General features: G+C 37.5%; 1 protein-coding gene and 1 pseudogene across 8 annotated transcripts in view; one reads left to right on the plus strand and one right to left on the minus strand.

Moving 5' to 3' along the window:
- The window catches only part of LOC105061098 (protein PHYLLO, chloroplastic), a 79460-nt gene that overhangs the window by 17020 nt on the left and 41319 nt on the right, over positions 1 to 21121 (plus strand). For all 8 annotated transcript variants that reach the window (XM_073257009.1, XM_073257007.1, XM_073256999.1 and 5 more), the window contains exons 6-11: positions 10354 to 10455; positions 13841 to 13900; positions 18993 to 19061; positions 19482 to 19586; positions 19656 to 19850; positions 20274 to 20372. In XM_073257009.1, the coding sequence (XP_073113110.1) occupies positions 10354 to 10455; positions 13841 to 13900; positions 18993 to 19061; positions 19482 to 19586; positions 19656 to 19850; positions 20274 to 20372 (630 nt within the window). The remainder of the gene's footprint in view (positions 1 to 10353; positions 10456 to 13840; positions 13901 to 18992; positions 19062 to 19481; positions 19587 to 19655; positions 19851 to 20273; positions 20373 to 21121) is intronic.
- Positions 15278 to 17840, minus strand: LOC114912736 (uncharacterized; annotated as a pseudogene).

Genomic DNA, 21121 nt, shown 5'->3' on the forward strand with positions numbered 1-21121 from the left:
TATCTGGCTTTGGTTCAGGATCTTCTTTAGTTCTTTTAAAAATGTCCTCCTTTGTAATCTCTTCCAACTCAACCTGTTCATTCTCCTTGACCAGCTCTCCTGTACTGTCAGAAACATCCTTGTCCTTGTAGAGGTTTCTTTCATTGAAGATCACGTTCTTACTTTTGATAATTTTTTTGTCTTGCTCACTCCAAAACTTGTAGCCGAATTTATCAGTGCCATACCTAATGAAGAAACACTTTCTTGACTTTGCATCGAGCTTGTCTTTCTTTTTAGCATTGACGTGCACATAAGAGACACAACCGAAAACCTTTAGGTGGGATAAGCTTACTGTCTTCCCTGTCCACTCTTCTTCTGGTAGCTTGTAATTAAGAGGGATCGAGGGACCTCTATTTATCAAATAGGCAGATGTGCTAATTGCCTCAGCCCAAAACATCTTGGGCAAACCAACATGAATTCTTATGCTTCTGGCTCTCTCATTCAAGGTTCGGTTCATGCGTTCAACCATTCCGTTCTGTTGAAGTATGCTCGAGATGGTTTTTTCCATCTTGATTCCATTTATTGTGCAGAACTCTTTGAATTCACTGTTGTCATATTCACCACTATTATCAGACCTTAGACATTTGATCTTCTCACCAGACTCATTTTTCATCAGACTTTTCCATTTCCTGAAAACAGCAAATACGTCATATTTATTCTTCAGAAAGTAAACCCATACCTTTCTGGTGGAGTCATCAATGAATGTGACATAGTACTGCGAGCCTCCAAGGGATGCGATCAGAGAGGGACCCCACACGTCTATGCGTACAAACTCCAGCTTTCTTGCCTTTGGTGTTCTCCCAATCTTTGAAAAACTAATCTTTTTCTGTTCCCAAGAATACAATCCTTGCAGAAACCAACATCAAGGGACTTTAGATCTGCCAGCTTGCCCTTCTTTAACATTATCTGCATACCTTTCTCGCTCCTGTGTCCCAGTCTGCAATGCCATAGGTCTGAATCTGCCTCTACTAGTGCCACTATATCTCTGACATTACTTGTCATGTAAAGGGTACCCAACTTGTTCCCTTATGCTATCACCATAGCACCTTTGGTGATTTTTCAAGAGCGACCAATGAAAGTTATAACGTATCCCTCAGTATCCAACTGCCCAATTGAAATCAGATTTGTCCTTAATTTTGAAACATGTTTAACGTTCTTCAGCTTCCATATCGACTGGTTCGGCATCTTTATATGAACATCACCTTTCCTCACAATATCTAAAGGCTGATTATTAGCGAGATAAACCTTTCCAAAATTCCCAACAGTATAATTTAGTATACACTCCTTCTGTGAGGTAGATTGAAATGAAGCTCTGAAGTCTAGGATTCAGGACTCTATAGGACTGTCCACACTGAGGATCAGGGCATCATTTACTTCATCTGTAGCTGTATTCACGGATTCCTCATTCTGGCCTTTGTTTTGATTTTTCTTTCTGAACCAACAGTTCTTCCTAATGTGACCCTTCTTGCTGCAGTGCCAACAGCCATCACCCTTCAGTCTTGACTGGCTTCTCGTGTTGGACTTGGATCTGCCATGGTTTTCATTGCGTTGTGTAGTTCTTCTGCCTTCGTGAGTGACTAAGGCAAAACCAGAGCTCCCTTTGGATTCTTTCCTCCTGATGTCTTCACTGAGGATCAGGTTTCGGACCTCTTCAAATCTTAATTTGCTTGAGCTACAAGAACTACTAACCACTGTCACAGTAGCATCCTAACTCTCGGGCAAAGAAGACAATAATATCAAAGCACGAACTTCATCCTCAAAACTAATTTCTACAGAGCTTAACTAGCTAGTAATGAGATTGAATTCATTAATATGGTCTATAACAAAGGCACCTTCATTCATTTTTAAGTTAAATAGACGGCGCATTAGATATACCTTGTTGGAGGCCGAAGGCTTCTCATACATGTTGGATAGAGCCTTCATCAAATCAGTTGTCATCTTTTTCTTCATAATATTAAAGGCGACATTCTTGGCCAACGTCAATCAGATAACTCTGAAGGCCTGGCGGTCCATCAGCTTCCAATCAGCTTGTGACATCTCGACAGGCTTCTTTCTTTCAAGAGATAGATAAAGCTTCTTTTGGTACAGATAGTCTTCAATCTGTATCGTTCAGAAATCGAAGTCCTTCCATCAAACCTGTCAATCTTAACCTTTTCTTCTTCAGCCGCCATTGCTTCCACTCTTTCCCTCGAATCTAGGGGCTCTGATTCCGGTTGTTAAGAACTGGGACTCGGCCCTACGTGCAATGAGATATGAAAAATAGTGGGTGGAAGAAGGAAAGAACACCAAATCGTACACACACAAGAACACAGGGATTTACGTGGTTTGGAGTCTCTTGCTCCTACGTCCACGACCGCATAAAAAATTTTCACTATATAATCAGGGAGTTTACAAGAGTACAAGAGATGGAGAAGCAACTCTCTCTCACACATCCTCTCTTCTACACAGCACAGATAAGACTTGGGTCAAGGAGATGGATCAGACTCTACAATCCCAACATATTCAACATGATATTTTTTAATGCATGGTTTGTCGAACCGGACCTAACCACTCAGTTTGGCTTGTACCGAGCCGAACTGGCGTGGAATTGGGTCAATTTGGCCCCTAAACCAAAATAGGGGCCGAACCAGTTCGAACTGCTCCGAACCGGAATTGATCGGTTTGGCCTAGTTTGGTTTTATTTTGTGGTTAAATGGGTTTAAAGAGATGAGTGGGAAGAGAAGTCGGAAGACTTCTCTTTCTAGGTCTTCTGACTTCTCTTCCCATTCGTTTTCGTTTCCGAAAACACCTCTCCTCTTTTCAACAGTACAACCAAGGTGCAAAAGGAGGAGAAATCATCAAATAGAGATATGTAAGCTCATCTCCCACCTCCCTTTCTCCTCTTCCTCTCTCTTTTTTTTTGACAACTTGAAAATTTGTGGAGATTGAAAAAATAAGGGAGATCATGCCAAAATTTTTAATTTTGGTATGATTTTATTATATATTGTAGAACTATGAATGATCTACACAATGTCACTAAAATCATTAATTTTCGTTAAGTATACAAGTTTTTAAACTAAAAATAAGTATTCGATATTAAAAATTATTAAAAAATAAAATTCAAAAATTAATAGTAAACTTAAAAAATTGTTTAGGGGCTTACAACTACTTTTGATGTAAATTTGGTGTCCGTTTATCAAAATTTTAATGCATCATATGCATAGTGGCTTAGGTCTAAATTCGAATGAAATTGAAAAATAAATAGCATTTCATGCATGTTCACTATCTTAAAAAAATATATGGCATTCGTGGTAGGATCTACATAGATCTAAAGTCAACTTAATTTTTCATAATTTTTAAATTTTATAATATTTTTTTAATTTAAGATTAATAAAAATATATAATTAATTCAAAAAAATAAAAATTAGGATAACAAAATTTTATCATTTTTTAATAATTACTGAACTATTGTGATTGTTCAACTTTTAGGAATGGATCTCTTGAGGAAGGAGCTAGATCGTGATGTTTGTTGGGACCATAGGCAGATGTTTTCGGATTGGCACCATTGAAAATGCAACTGGTGCAACACACAGTTTAAGAAGGGATAACTAAGTTGAAGGAACACTTGATTGGTGGTTACTCCAATGTAGCTATGTGGTAACAGCAAGATTTTAAATTTTGTAGGACGAGATTGTCTCGATTTTTTCATGAAATGGGACATGCTGTCATCCCATCCTGTCCCGACTCTTGGGACAGGAGATGTCTCAAGATGTCCCGATTGGGACACTGGGACGTTAGCGGGATGTCTTATTCCGACACAAAGGATGGTACCCTGTCTCAGTGTCCCACAGGATGTTCCGCTGGGATCTGAATTCTTGGATAACAATGCCTACAAGAGGTCCGTCGACTAATGAAGAAGCACTTCGCTGATTTCAAAATAGTGAAGTAGAGAACTTCAAAGAAGAAGATAGAGATGGACCACCAAGCCTCACAATCACTTTCTTATCACTCTAGAGAGTTAGAGGAAGCATGTGCTTCAGATGATGAGGCACAGATCTAGGATGCAATTAATGTGAGCTTGGAAGATTAGTGGCAGGCATAGGGCTCAGTTTGCACAGTTAGTTTATGAGATGGGGTAAGAGTTTACGAGCACTGTAGGCGAGTCAGAGTTTAGGAGGACTTCCTTAGTTAGAGAGCCCGTCGATAGAGATAGAGCCATATTGCTTCTATATTGGGAGCTTTTGATAGTAGGAAGAAGTTCTTTAGAGAGATTCTAGCTAGAGCCACTATCTATGACTCGAATCTATATGCTTTACCCAGGAACGATTTCAATCACTAGAGGATTGATGGTATATTGAAAAAGGATTAGGAGGATATGTGGCAAGCTATTGCATCCTCATTTTACTTCGGTCACATCCTAGCACATGCGACAGGCAACACATATTATTGCTCTATCATTGTATCTATATAGGTTGCCGGTCTAGGTGTAGATGCTTCAGGACTGAAGGACATCTATGGTGAGCTTTTTGACAATAATGAGCTATAAAAATGAACTACATCATATCAAAATAAGTGGTCGATGTATGGACTGACGGTGATGTGTAATAGTTGAACTGGTCTTAGTAGACGAAGCATTATCAATTTTCTAACATATTGTGATGGATTTTTTTTTTTCAAAAATTCATTGATGCTTCGGATTGGATACATGATGCCATGTATATCCTCAGATTGATGGAGGAGGTAATCGATCAAGTCGGAGAGCAAAATATCATGTAGGTTATCACCAACAATGGGCCATAGTATAAGATTGCAGGGGAGATCCTGATGTAGTGGAAACTACATATATTTTGGGCACCATGTGCTACACATTATATCAACTTGATGTTGATAGACATTGGGAAAATTAGTAGGATGCAGAAGATAATGGACTTAACACAAACTATTACTAAATTCATTTACAATCACACATGGGTCCTATCATTGATGTGATAGTATACAGGGAAGACATATTGAGATTAGATGTCATATGATTTGCTATGAATTATATAGTACTTGATAGCCTTATTGACAAGAAAGTATATTTCGTCAGATGTCTGTTAGTCCCGAGTGACGAGAGAGTAGATATGCGAAGGCAAGTATTAAGAGGAGCAATGTGGAGAACTTAGTGATGAGATAGATATTCTGACAGTGGATCGAGAACATAGTGAAGGCTATCTATCTTTTATATGGGGTGCTTCAAACTGTGGATAGCGAAAGGTACCCCAAATGGGCTTCTTGTATCACATGATAGAGAGGATCAAGGATCAGATTAGATTGGCAGATCCGAAATATGCCCATAAGTACATCCACATCATTGAGCATAGGTGGGATTATCAGATGGATAGGGACCTGCATCTAGCAGGTAAGCAGCAAATCAGGAATGCTCTAAAAAGTTGACTACTCTTGTATTAATATAAATATACTTAATTCTGAAATTTATCTGTAGCTTACTATCTAAACCTGAGGTTCCAGTATATGATATTTGGGATAGATATGGATGACAAGCTTCTGACGTCCCTATAAAATTCATATATAAGATGGAGCCTGATCCAAAAATCGCAGCTATGTGCATAGGAAAAGTAAGTTAGATTGACTAGTTTTTGTTAACTTTGTTGTATCTTCAACAAGTAACATATTATAACAAATATATTTTTTATAAATAAAAATATTTAGGGAGGGCACCTTAACCTTTGGAACCAATGTGGCGATCATAATCATAAAAAAGATAAATCCAGGTAGATTATATATGAACAATGACAACTCTTATTTGACATTATGGAGTTACTAATAAGTCTAATATGATATAATCTTATTTTTAATTTTATTCAATTTTAATGGCTTTTGCAACTAAATTATGGATCCATTTTGGATTGGTGGTAAGAAATTTGAAACGACTTGCCATTCGGATCCTCTCCCAAATAGTCTCCTCAAGTGGCTGTGAGTGTAATTGGGCGACCTTCATCCTTACCACACCAAGTAAATAAATCATCTGACATAGAAATACCTCAACGATCTTGTATATATTCACTACAATTTGAGATAAAAGCTCAAATGCATTCAAGAGAAAGTTGAGCTGAAGTACTCGGATCCTACTGCGAATGACTTTGTTAATGATAAGGAGGATCCGATCTAATGGCTTATAGGCCAACAGTAGGAGCCAAAGCTTGATGAGCTAGGATCGCCTCCATGACTAGCCTGTTTCGTAGCTAGCGAGGTTAGGGCATGGCGTGGATGCTGAGCAATAGGCAACTAGCAACATTGCATGTAGACTTCCAACTAATTAGCCACAACATCCATCCTTGCAAGGCATGATGAGAGGGCAAGCAGTTGCTCAATGCAAAGATAAAGGAAAAGGAAAGATAGTTGTCGCCTCGATGGAGAGGGTGGAGTAGTTAGTTGATCCAGTTCACTAAGATTCAGAGATCATACAGAGTGGTGATGGTAGTTCTTTTGTTGGTCATGAATCTGATAGTCAGGGAGTGGAGAATAGAAGATCATTGTTTATGAGACACAACTGTAAGGTGATCTTCGATTCACTAGGATGTCTCAGTTTATGCATGCGACATAAGATAGGTACCACGATGTACAAGCTAGTAAAGCCTGCGAGAATACGATTGCATATGGAGGATGAGTTCCTTTAGATCATTCAAGATACCATGCAGCTGTAGATGACCTCGCATGTGGAGTTGCATCCATGTATGTATCAGATTCTTCATCATATTCTGGATCCTCTTACAGCCACAAACATCTTATGATCCATAGGAATATAGGTATGTTGCATTTGAGGCATTGTCTTCGAGCAACTACTATCCTATGCAGCCCGAAGTATCTTATGGATCGGATTTTGTTGCCGGCATATTCAGATGGGTGCCTCCACAACTGTACTATTAGCTTAAGGACATCTCTTGGAGGTAGAGTTTTAACAAAAGATCTGGGACAAGTTATAATCCAGCATGCATACCTTATAGGATGAGTGCAGAGGACTACAATGTTATATGGTTAGAGAGATGGGCTGATATTCTTTCAGATTATGTAAACGATTCTGACATTTATGAATGACATTGGCATTCGATGAGATTCTAAATCTCGATATGTATTGATTATTTATTTTTCCATGTTTCAATAGATTTGAGCAAGGTTTTAAATTTTGTGGGATGGGACTATCCCAGTTTTTCCATGGAATGAGACATGTGGCCATCCCATCTTGTTTCGATACTTGGGATAAAGGATGTCCCAAGATATCCCGATCGAGATGTTGGGATGCTAGCGAGACTGTCCTGTTCCGACATATAGGATGATGCTCCATTCCAGTGTCCCGCAGGACGTCCCGTTGGAATCTGAATCTTTGGATTTGAGCATTTTAGGATTTAATAATATCTAATCCTTGTAAGGCTATCCCTAGGCTATATGTTGAAACTTGTAATGTTATTCTCCTCGGACCATGGCTCGTCGAACAGTCCTGAATCGGACGGTTCGGGGTGTTACAAGCCGTATCGACTGTAAATCAGGATGGTTCGGCATATATATATATGTATTTGGAACACCGGATGAGGAAGAGGAAAAAAGAGGAAGAGAGAGAGAGGAGGGGAGGGAAAGAGGGGACGTCACCATCGGAGGGTTGGTGGTGTCCCGTCGAGGTTGCTGGAGGGCCATGGATGCCTTCGCGACTCTGTCACTCGATAGGACATTTAGTCGAGAGAGATAGAGAGAAAAAGAAAATGAGGATACCAAAGAGACGTGCAGTCGGCGGAGAGGGTGCTGGATGGTTGTCATGGCCATCGAGCAGTGGAAAAGGTGCGGGCTGAGCCACAGCTGTGGAACAAGGGCGACCGCCCTGTTTCACACCTGCGGAGCCACGAGCCATGATTTCGCCATCCAATGGCCATGACAGCCAGTCAGAGACCCTTTGGTGGTCTCTCTGTCGACTTTTCCTCCCTCTTTTTGTTTCCCGCCTCCCTCTCTCTATCTGTCTCTCCACCCTTAGCGGCCCTCTAGGTGTGCCCAGCCTGTCTGTGGCCACTGCCGGCATCTCCTCTGGCCACCCTCTCCCTCCCTCCCCCCCTCTCTTTTTCTCTCTTTTCCTCCCTGGTTTCTTTCTTCGTTTCTATCTCAGTTCATGCCGGTCCGGTTTGGTATGGATCCATACTAACTCGTACTGTCGGTCGCTGGCATGGATCTCGATACCGATTCCATGGACTGTGCCTCTAATATAACATCATATCAGATCTAGATCCACATCACATACTCAATCGCAGGTGTATCAGAGTGATACAAATGTCAAATAACATCAACAAATATCAAGTTGGGCTTAAAATCATTCAGGAAACTATGAAAAAATTGATTAGATATCTTAGAAATCAAAAAAAAGAAAAAAAAAGGGACTAGCATGACCTGTCGTATCAAGTGTCAGTATGGTATCAAATCAGAACCGTACCATGTTGGTCGCCAACCGATATGGGTACCAATACCAGTTCAGCCTTGCTTTGATGCATGCTATTTATGGATATGTAGAATGAAAGTAAGGTTAAGTAGTCATCAGTTGGAATTATGGAGTTAATCGTAAGTTGGAATTATGGAGTGTGTTAGAGTCTAAATATTGTAAGGTTAAGTAGGACCAAGATGAAATATATGACATGTAGTTTTACTAAAAATTAGAAAGATGAATATGCTGAGAAAGTTGAAGATCATGAAGGTTTTAAGGATGATCATTTTTGGTATTTAAACGAACTATTCCTAAGGAAGAAGAGATTGAAGAAGATATTATCGATAGGGTTAAAATAGTGGATAAATGGAGATGTGCAACTAGAATATTATATGATCATATGATACTTGTCAAGCTAAAAAGAAAATTTATAAGAGAGCTATATAATCAACTATGCTTTGTGGTACAAAATTTTGGATGGTTCAGAAAAAAAAATATACATAAGATGAGTGTGGCTGAAATAAGAATGTTAAGATGGACATATGGTAATACAAAAAAAGATAGAATAAGAAATGAAGCCATTTATAAAAAAGTAGAGGTGGCACCAGTTGAAGAGAAATTGGGAGAAGGATAACTTAGATGCTTTGGACATGTACAATGTAGGCTGAGTGATGCACCAGTTGAAGGAGATTTGATACATATAAAAGGAAAAATAGATATAGGTATACCACAAGTCATATGGGATGAGGTAGCAAGAAAGGACTTGATATCGCTTCATCTTTCAGAAAGTGTAGCCTTAAACATAGTGGAATGGGGAAAATAATTCATACAGCTGATCCTCCCAGTTTGACATTAAGGCTTAGACCTTGTTTGGGATTATTGTTGGTAGTAGTGCTTTTAACAAAAAGTTATTTGCTGTTTACTTAGCTACATTTCTTAAGTGCTTTAGAACGTGTATATATATTTGGTAACCAAATTGAGAAAGTACTTTTAGTATTGCAAATGACAATAAAGGACATCCAGCATTGTATAGTATTATATAGTATAGTATTGTCTAATATAATATAATAATGTGTTATTATATATTAAAATATTTTTACATAATATAATATTATTATAATGTAATCTAACATATTATAAGCTAACATATTATAGTGTTATAGCATAGTGTTATAATATTATAAACTAAAATATTATAATAATATAATGTAATATTATATAGTAATATAATAATATGATATGATATGATATAATATAATATAATAATGTATTATTGTATTTTAATATGTAAATTATTACATAATATGATATTATTATAGTGTAATATAGTATACTATGCTATATTACTTAATATAATGAAAATATGAAACATAATATTATAATATGATATTATAATATAATTTCCTCACATAGAGCTTTTGGGGAAGAGCTCCAAAATGGAGCTCCTCCCAACTAAAGCTTTTTCAGCTTTTTGGGAAACCAGAAAGCACTTCTCAATGTCTACCAAACACGCTCATATCCCCTGAAAGTGCCTTCCGCCCTCCAGAAAGCACTTTCTGAGTTTCTGGCCTTGCAAAAGCTCTCATAAACAGGGTATTAGTTGAGTTGAGTATATGTAGTTGTTCATTATCTTTGCTGTTTAGTTTTTTAATTGCTGCATCCTAGGGAATTTCCTGTATGTGATCTTTTTCATCTTTTTTCCTATGTTACTGCTAACAGCTCTCAGAAACAATTTTTTATGTCAATTTGAGTTATATCTAATTGCGAAGCTAATTAGCAGAAACTTAGTATTTCAAAATATATTCATTTTTGTCTATATTCTTTTTTAGATGTTCTTATAGTTATCAAAATATGCTGTTGGATATTCTTTGCAGATTGTACATTATATTCATCCAATTAGCACATATGTCAAAGACATGTGGATGAATTACATTTGTGGGCTGTCAAAGTTGATGGAGAGCAAACATGTTCAAATGGTATTTATATTTAAACACTTACTTTGATGATGCTTGTTAGGATTAAAATGCTTGTTGTTGAAAAGTGCATGACATGCCAGTACTCCGTTCCTGTTAAAAGGGGAATCTTTTCCGAAAAGGACTACCATCAAAGAAGGGGCATAGAATCTTATAAACAGATGTGTGAGTTATCAGATGTTTACGTGGAAAGAACTATTTCTTATGTACCTCATGGAATATCATTAATTCAGTTTATTTTGTCTAACTAAGCAGGTTAAGTGCATGATTTAATTTTTGATCAACAAAGGATAATTTAGATTTTAGTGTGCCTAAGCTCAATAGTTTAGGGTGCATAAACTTCATGGAGTGTAAAGATAATTGAAGCATTTTAGATTTTGTTTTGATTTGCAGAGTTATTTATTAACTTATAGAATAAGCCAGACAAGTGACTTTTCAATTCATTATTTGACTTGGTTGTCATGCGATGTTACTTGTTTTTCTGAATTTTATGTGAGTCATTTTAGTCTTTTAGTTTGAATGAGGTAAATAATCTTACAACGAGTAGGGTTGAAGGGAATATTAGTTTGAATGGTATATCAGGTTATGTCATATGACATATCTATATATGCAACTAATGCTAAGGACATTTTAGTTCAAATTTTAAATAAAGTTCTGGAGTTTTCTTCTCTCCAATTGTGACTTATTATGAAGGTGTGGACTCCTTCAGCTTAAGCAGATTGTTACTTGGCCATTTTGGTGAACTAGTCCCTCTTCATATACTATTCATTAGCCTATGTTTATGATTCACCTTCTTTGTTTGCTAATCTGTTTAGACCCCTATATATCACAGCTGAGTCACAACATAAGTAAAAATTTTTAATACTTCGATTGTTTTGATAGGAATACCATAGCCTGCACTTTTCCCCCTGAAATCCGAGTCTGCTATAGAATTCCAGCATGCTTTGTTTCTGCTCTGAATTTAGAACTTGAGGAGCCTGATCATATGCAGGTCAATCCTTGTTAGCATCTAAATTCTTACATTTAAATATCTGGTTCTCATGTATTAAAACCCTCCTAACTTTAACCGTACAATTTATCAAGCAGTGGAGGTAAAAGCTTAAACTAGCGTATCTCATATTTTTCTATATCAACTCTCGTAATTTGAGAAATCGAGCTTATGTTTGATTTGTGACAGTGCAAACAAGAAGGAATACTTGATATGTGCAGGAGGACAATTTAATGATACTTTCTTGCATCTTCTGAAAAATTTTGGCAACAAGAGAAATCAACCGAATAACATGAATGGGCATCTTAAAAACTCAGATGATTGCCAACTCCCAATTAGGGTTCAAGGCAATGAAACTTGCAAAATTTGAAGAGAGATTAATTTCTGTTGATCAAGTGTTAGTTCTATATGTTGAAGAGTCTTATATCCTAGGTTTGGTGAGAAGTGTCAAACCTAATCATCAATGGTAAATGAACTTCACCTTGCACTAGATAATTACCAAGCTAAAATTTCCTGCTGAAATGCATCTGCATTTGAATATAATTACTTTGAGACATGGAAGTATAAGGATTATACATGGTGTCACATGCTTCCATAGTAGGTCACTTATAACCTCACTGGCTCTCTTTGGCTTAACGATATCAACAGGAGCTGAGGCGGAAAGGTCAATGTCCCTAAAGATGAATGCTACATTTTTGTTAAATTTATGAACTGAATACTAGAGAGAACTGAGTAAAAAGAATCTTTTGTTTTGTTAATAGCATGAAATGATGTAGTTAAAATGAAAGTGCTTGTGAAATGAACTTAGATTATGATCTATTAATGAACCAGAGTATGTCTTATGCTACGTGCTTGTTTTGAAACTGATGTGTGGAAGTTATATAAAGAAGGTAATCTTGTGCAAAAGGGGAGTGATTCCAAAGTTTGAATAGCTTATTAGGTGGATAGCCCTCCACATAAGGATGGATTATTGAAATATATACACGCAAAGTGCCAGATCAAGTCATCTCTAACAAAGTTCATATGAATTATGAAATTTTTGACAGTTTGAATCAGATGAAGAAGTCATGGGTTATTAAGAGTTACTGGTTTATTTTAACAAGGTTGTCAAGGTGGCCAAGCAGTTCTCAAGCAACAGGGGTCCCATAGACACATAAGAAGCTTGCCTTGTGGCTTAGGGAAAAATAGTGAGTGAAGAGAGGTGAGAGAAAAAAAAGCATCATAAAAAGGCAAAAAAACACATGAGTTGTGAGCAAAAAAAACAGAAAAAGGCACTGAAAGAAAAGAGAAGAAACAACAAAGGGTCCTTTTTTTAAAATTAGGATAAACAACAAAGCATACATGAAGGAAAAGAGAAATAAGGGAAAACTTAGGGAGATGTAAGGAAAATAGTTAGAAGAAAAGAATGACAAGGAGGAAGAATATAGGGAGAAGAACCAGTCAAAAAATAGTATGAATATCTTAAAGAAAAGGGTTAAAGATGAAAAAAGATGGTCAAATGCAGGCCACTGGTGAGTCGGATGGTTGATGATGAGGTTCGATATACTCTCTTTATTTCCTCTCATAATCAAGGGCAGCAAGCATTGTTTTATTTGTGTGCACATAGCATATACATAGCATATCATGGATGGTCATATATGATCATGGATGGTCATATATGCTGTATTGCTTATATGGTTAAATGGTTAAGCCTGACTTACAAGTTGTGATAGCTTTAAATTTAGTGTTTTATTACTTACAATAGTTTAACAGCTGATTATATTATCAACCAGTTAATGAATGGCACTAGATGCAACTAAAATGCAATTTAACTAAATTGATATGTGTATATTGTTGGAATCAATGTCTACATGATTGGTACCAGGTATCGTACTAGTATCTTGTTTGCTGCATTACAATCAGCAGTACGGTATGCAACCCATAGTCCCATACCGACACAGGCTTGTGACATTTTTTATCGTTCTCAGCCATGGTACTACCTGAAACTAGATGGCATGTGGTATGGGCCATGGGACTGTTCCACTCTATTCATACCAGTTTGGACTGGTTAGCTTATACCGAGCCGAACCTGGTACCCATCCTGATTGCACACCAGTACAGTAAGGTTCTGAGACCTTGGTTGTAATTTAGTAGGCCAAGCTTCATGGAGTTATCTAAGTCATTACTGTATCATGATAAAATGAATGCACCAAAAAATAGAAGCTTACCATATCATGATAAAATGAATGCACAAAAAATAAAAGCTTTCTATGGCCATATATATGCAGTTGTGTATAATTTTATAATATGTTGTATGTCGACTTGTCAAGAACTGGTACTATTATTTTGAGTTGTCAGCTGCAATATATATACTTTTTTCCCTGACTAAAATCCTTTTGTTGGCCTATATCTTCATTCTAGGTATACCTGGATGCCGAAATTCTTGTTAAAATGGATGCTGGAGTGAATAATTTGCTTGAGGTATATTCTTTATTTTTCTAAATATTCTTAAAGATACCTGTCCACATTCCTCTGTGGCTCTGTCTAAGTATGTTGGAGTTTTTCATTCACAGTTCAGTTATACGAAAGTTATCTTGTTTTAGTATAGACATTAGTTTCTAATTACTCAAGAACAAGGTTTTGAAAATTGGTACTGGTGACCGTTTCGATCACTGACTGGTTTGATACGGTACCGGTTCAGTATCATACCGACATACGGTATGCGGGCATGCCGGCCGAACCGACACGGCAATTTTTTTTGCTTTTTTTTTTTGGAAGGGGGTGTCCAATCAAGTTGTTGTGGATTATTTAATATTTCAAAGTCTAAATTGATATTTAGTGGTATTCATTAATATTCATATAACACTGATACACCTTTAATCGTGTGTGACACGAATCTAACTATGATATTATATTATTTAGCATCTTAAATACTTAATATATGGACTAGATATCATTGGATCCTAAAATGCTTAAATCAATTAAAAGATCTAAAAATACTCAATATGTACCAATCATCAGAATTTGATCTACCGTCGATATCCATAAATATTTGGATGATTTACATAGTCAAGAGGAACATCAGTTCATCCCTCTAGTCACACAGTATTATAATCCTCTGTGCTCATTTTATAAGGTAAGCGCATTGGATCATAACTCATCCTTGATCTTTCACTGAGGTCCTGGCTCTGAGAGGTATAGTTGGGCTGATAGTCTGATTATGAAGGGGCCCATCCAAATATATCGACAGCAAATTTTGATCCATAAGACACTCCGGACTGTACAGGATAGTAGCCACTAGAAGACGATATTTTCGATACACCATATCCATATCTATATCCGTAAGGATCATAGCCTGTCTGTGGCTACGGATAAGAGGATCTAGAATACGAAGACGAACCTGATATATCTATGGATCCTACTCCACGAACGAGGTCATTTATAGCTGCATCACATCCTGAACGATCTCACTGAGTTTGTCATCTGTATGAAATCATATCGTCATGGGCTCTACCAGCTCGTACACCATGGTCCCTATCCTGCGTGGCATGCATAAACTGAGACTCACTAATGAATTGAAGACCACCAACCGGCTGCGTCTCCTGTCCTCCGATCCCTCCATGATCACCAGATTCATGAGTAGCTGAAGAACTATCATCACTGCTCTGCCTGATGTTTGAATCTAAGTGAACCGAATGCTCTCTCTATAGGGGCTGCAACCGTCTTTTCTTTTCTTTTATCTCTATGCATAGCAACTGCCTGCCCTTTCGTCATGGCCTGCTCTGGCTGTTTAAACTGCGAGGGTGGATACTATAGCGTATCGACTGGAGGCCTATGTGGAATATTGTTACTTGCCTATTAAGAAGCATCCACCCCAGCCTCGCTAGCAATAAAACTGACAAGTTGTGGAGGTGATCCTGGTTCATCAAGCTCTGGCTCTTGCTGTTGACTCGTAATCCATTCGATCATCGGATCTTCATTTTCATCAACAATATCACTCGTAGTCAGATCTGAGTACTTCAGCTGAACTTCCTCTATGCATTTGAGCCTTAGCCTCAAATTATAGTGCACACACATAAGATCATTGAGGCATTTCTATTTTAGACGGTTCCTCTGCTTGCTGTGGATAAGGGCAAAGGTCGACAGGTTGTGCTCACATCCACTCGATGAAACCGTCTGAAAGAGGATCTTAATAGCAAGATCCTTCAAATTTCGTGCAGATCCACTAAAATGCATCCACCATTCAGCTGCAAAATTATTAAAATCTAGTAAAATCAAAAAGAAGATTGAATATATCAATATAATAATAGATTTATTAAAATATATCTAGATTCATCTTTGATTTGTTTTTTATCGCTACATTACTTGCAAATGATTCTGTGCCCTCCCTAAATATTTTCGTTTGTAAAAAAATTATTTGTTATAAATTTTTAATGTTTTACTTGTTGAAGATACAGCTAAGTTAATAAACATCATTGAACTTAAGTTGTTTAAGACACAGGGCCATGATGTCTGGATCAGGCTTCGTCTTGTCTATTATATTTCGTAGGGCGGGCAAAAGCTCTTCATCCATGCCAATCTCAGGTATGGAGTACTGGAATCTCGGATTTAGATAATAAGCTGCATATAGATTTTCATAATTGATTAAGTTTATTTATACAAATTTTAAAAGAGTTTTTGATTTGCTGCTTATCTGCTAAATGCAACTTCCTACCCATTTGATAGCCTCATTGATGGTCGATGATCTTGATGTACTCATTGGCATGCTGTGGATCTGTCATCTTGATTTGTTTCTTTGCCCTCTCCATCATATAATATAAGAAGCCCATCTGGGGTTATTACTCACCATCCACCTTCTGAAGCACTTCATATAGAGTCTTGATAGCCGCCACTATCTTCTCGACCTGCTGTCAGAATGGTTGTCTTGTCACTAAGCTCTTCACATTGCTCCCCTCAGTGCCTGTCCTAGCATATCTACTCTGTTGCCATTCAGGACTGACAAACATCTGATGTAGATGTACTTTCTTATCAATTAGGCTATCAAGTGCTATACAATTAATAGCAAATCGTATGACACTTGATCTTAATATCACCCCCAGCAAACTGCCACAGCAATGATAGGACCCATATATGGTTGTAGATGAATCTGGTAATGCTCTGTGCTAACTTTACTATCTTCTGCACTCTATGAATCTTTCCAATATCCATCAACATCAGATCGATACAATGTGCAGGACATGAGGTTCAGAAAATATGCGATCGCTACTCTATCAATATCTCCCCTGCAGCCTTATACTGTGATCCATTATCTGTGATAACCTGCACGACATTCCGCTCTCCTACCTGATCAATCACCTTCTCCATCAATCTGAGGATGTAGCTGGCATCATGCATCTCAACTGAAGCATCAACAGACTTGTGAAAAAAATGTTCTTCCATCACAATATGTTAAGAAGTTGTTGATGCTTCGTCTGATAGGACCAGTCCAATCATCATACATCACAGTCAACCTATACGTAGCCACTTGCTTTGATACGAAGCAATCCATTTTGCAAGATCCTTCTTATTCTGGTCAAGAAGCTCACCATGGATGTCTCTTGATTCTGGAGGATCTACATCTGGACCAGCAGCCTGTATAGATGAAATGGCAGAGCGGTAGGATGGATTGTCTGCTGCATTCGCTGGAATGTGACAAAGTGAAACCAAGATCCAATAGCTTTCCACATATCTTTCTTCTTATTTTTCTTCAACATAATATCAATCCTCTGTTGCTTGGAATCTCTGCTAGAAAATGTACATGGATCCAAATTGTGGATAGTGGCTCCTATTGAAATCTCTCTAGAGGACTTCTTTCTACTATCAAATGCTCCCAACATGGATGCAAGATGGCTGGTGTCTCTACTGGTGGGCTCTCTAACTGAGGATGTTCTCCTAAACTGCGATTTGGACTTTGCTGCAGTGCTCCCTTAGCCTAATCCGTCCTCATAAGCTGATGGCCCAAATCAGCTTTATGTCTGGCTACCTCCTCTAGCTGCCACTGATCATCCAAGCTCGCTTGAATGGTAGCCTCGATCTGTGCCTGCTCATCATCTGGAACAGATTTTTTCAGACTCCCTGAAGTGATAAGAAGGTAGCTCTGCTGCTCGATGGTTCACCTCTACCTTTTTCATCAAATTCTTTTCTTTGCTGCTTTAAAATCAGTGAAGTATTTCTTCATTAACTGACGGACCTCTTGTGGACACTTATGGTACACAGTTACATCCGGATAGCCGCCAGCCAAATGTTGCTTCAACCGTGTAACTTCTTCTTTGAATTTTATGCTACACCATTTATATCTCCAATGATGCCGATCTGAGAGTATCTCCTCATGCTTCCAACCAATGTCACGTTCTGGATCCTTTTTCTTCCTTGATGAATCCATTCCTGAAAATTGATAAACACATCATTTCAATAATTACGTAAAAATGATATATTTTGTTTATCTATTTTTTTTATATTTTTTAAATTATTTATTTATTATTTATTATTTTTTAAAGTAAAATATGTTCAAAATTTTAAAAATTATGAAAAATAATTTGATCTTAAATCCATGTAGAATCTTATCACGGATACTACATATAATTTTTTTAGACAGTGGACATGCGTGAAATATTTTTTTTTTTTCAAATTTAGGCCTAGGCTACTATGTACAAGATGCATTGAAACGTTGATAAATAGGTATCAAATTTATGTCAAAAGTAGCTTGTAAGTCCCTAAATAATAATTTGATTTTACAGTTATTTTTTAAAATTTATTTTTTAAATAATTTTTTATTTTAAAAATATATATTTAATTTAAAAAATTATATACTTGACGAAAATTAATGATTTTAGTGTCATTGTGTAGATCATTCATAGATCTATAACATATATTAAAATCATACCAAAAAAATAAATTTTGACATGATTTTTCCTTATTTTTTCGTTATTCATGAATTTTTCAAAAAAAAGGGAAAGGAAGAGAGAAAAAAGAGATAGGAAGGAGAAACATATCTTAAAGGGGTTTAATCCATGATTCTTGGAGTCTTCTTGCCGATCTCGGTGTTAGGGAGTGAGAAAAGGTGAGAGAGAGATTGAGAAACGGAGAAGAAGTCGAAGACTTCTTCTTTATCTTAGAAAATAAGAAAGAAGCTGAACCGGACGGTTCGGCTCGGTAAATATGCATACCGCCCGGTTCGAAACGAAATCGTCTGGTTCGGTGCCGAATCAGGCAGTCTTATTTTTTTAATTTTTTTTTTTATTTTTCCATGTTAGGTGTCGAAAACTAGGGCCGAACCGACCTGGTTGCGCGCCGATCTGGCTTGGTACGCCTTGAAACGGGCGGTTTGGTCCAGTTTTCAAAACCCTGCTCAAGAATGCTATTTTGTCTTATCTTATTATTTTTCTTTTATCTTGGAAGCTGTTTGTAGAAGATCTTAATCTTTTCTGGATAACTCTTTTGATACATAAACCCCTTACTGTTTGGATAATGGTTTTAGCAGGCTCCAGTTCCCATGTTCTGCAAATATTGCTTTGAATCATTATTATTTTTGCAGGAAGACTCTCCAAGTTGTTGCCGTTATTATTTTAGACATTCATCCACTGTTTCTTTTGGAAGTAACATGGTATGATTCTCCTCTTATTTATTGTGTGAACACACTTTGATAATTTTTCTTTATTATGATTCTGTTCATAATTTTTTTATGAATACACTCTGATAATTTTACTTTTGGCATAGCTATTGTATTTAATTTCTGTGTGCCATGAATCAAATTTCATGGGGCTTCATTTAGGGACTGGAAAATCATGCTATAGGTCGAACAGAAATGCCCTTATAATAATTGGCTAGTTATAGAGCAATTACTGCATGTTACAACTATCCACTCTTCATGGTTATTAATAGTAATCATGTTTAAAGATGTCTAAATATATGGTTGAATTTGTAGAGTGAATTCTTGAATTAGTAGTGTACAAAGAAGGTAGACTGTCTTCAAGTGGAATTTTTCCAGTGGAAAACTAGTTTTGATGCCTTATGTGACTGTCAGCTTATGGATTCTCGTGGAACCAGTTGCTTGATAAAAGAGTGTGCCAATGTCAATTCTCTGTGGGCTTCACTTATAATTGAAGAATGTGTTCGACTTGGTTTGACGGTGAGTTCCACCAGTAAATGGGAGACTTGCTATGATTTAGCTGTACTTATAATTACTTCTTTATTTTAGTACTTCTGTATAGCTCCAGGATCACGATCATCTCCACTTGCAACTTGTGCGTGTGGCCATTCCTCGACAACTTGCATATCATGTTTTGATGAGCGCTCCCTTGCATTTCATGCTGTTGGCTATGCAAGGGGATCTCATAGACCTGCAGTGGTCATAACATCATCAGGAACTGCTGTGTCAAATCTTCTTCCCGCGGTGAGAATTTTGAACTCTGGCTATCTGAAGTTTTATAGTTCTCATGATTATTATGCTTCTCAGTTTCCAATCGTTGTGCTTTTATATATTTTTAAATTGCTAAATTTTGAATTGATGTGAGATTATTGGTGCTGCTTACTATTCATTTTGTCAATTCAAACCTCTTCAGCTTCACTTGTTTGGGTTCATATGGGAAACTACGATAGCTGCCTAGATACTAGATTTGCCCCTTAAATTTCAAGTTTTCTCCCAATGCATTTGATATTTTATCAGAATCTTTTGCAACCATTCATCCAACATAGTATGCAGAACTCTGGTAGTTGCTTAGACAGTAAATTTGTCTTTTTAATTTCAATTTTTCTTTCAAAACATTGCATATTTTATCAACTTTTTTGGCACCTGCTCATCAAGCATCATATGCAGGTTGTGGAGGCTAGTCATGATTGTGTACCTCTTATGTTACTCACAGCTGATCGCCCTCCAGAGCTGCAGGATGCAGGAGCAAACCAAGCAATTGATCAGGTTTGAGATATATTTTCTTCCTCTTATTTGCTGATCTATTGAGCTGGAGCAAACCAATGTTGGTTCTTCATATGTTTTTCAATTCTCTTCTTTAATCTTTGCTGCTTTAGCATTGCTGTAAATGCTTGTTTTGGACACCGCATCATATTTTGCTAGAAATTTTAGATTGTTTAGAAGTTACTCAAAACTCTTCGGAGCCAATATTAAGCCCTTCTGACCAAGGGGCCACTTATTCTTTTTGAGTCACTGGGGATTTAGATGGAGGGAATCTTTATTCACAAAGATTCATGTTTGAGGTCTTCTTTGTATATGGAAACTCTGCTTCTTTTGTCTATTTCCATATTAGTTGGGGGCAGATGGTTTTTCATATTGACTTCCAAAGTACTCTCTTGAACATATGCTTTGTTTGAAGCATGGTTTGCCGAGCCCAAATCAGGTGGTTCGGGGCACGCTAAACCGTACTGATAGCTAACCAGTGCGGTTCAAGCGTCTGATTCAGAATGTTGGTGAAAACGAAGTGAGGGATAAGGAAAGAGAGGAAGAGAGAGAGAGGAGGGGAGGGAAGGAGAGGGAAGGCTAGTGGTGGTCGGCGGTGGCCCACCGAGGGGAAGGCGGCAGGAAGGACACCAGAGTTCCATCCGGAACCCGTGACAGCCACGGTGGGGGTGGGAGTGTGGGGTTTGGGCCACCCGACAGTCTCCCCACTGCATTCTCCTCCCTCCTCTCCCCTCCCCCTCTCTCATTCTCTC

This window comes from Elaeis guineensis, chromosome 1 (assembly GCF_000442705.2).
Source record: "Elaeis guineensis isolate ETL-2024a chromosome 1, EG11, whole genome shotgun sequence".
Lineage (NCBI taxonomy): Eukaryota > Viridiplantae > Streptophyta > Magnoliopsida > Arecales > Arecaceae > Elaeis > Elaeis guineensis.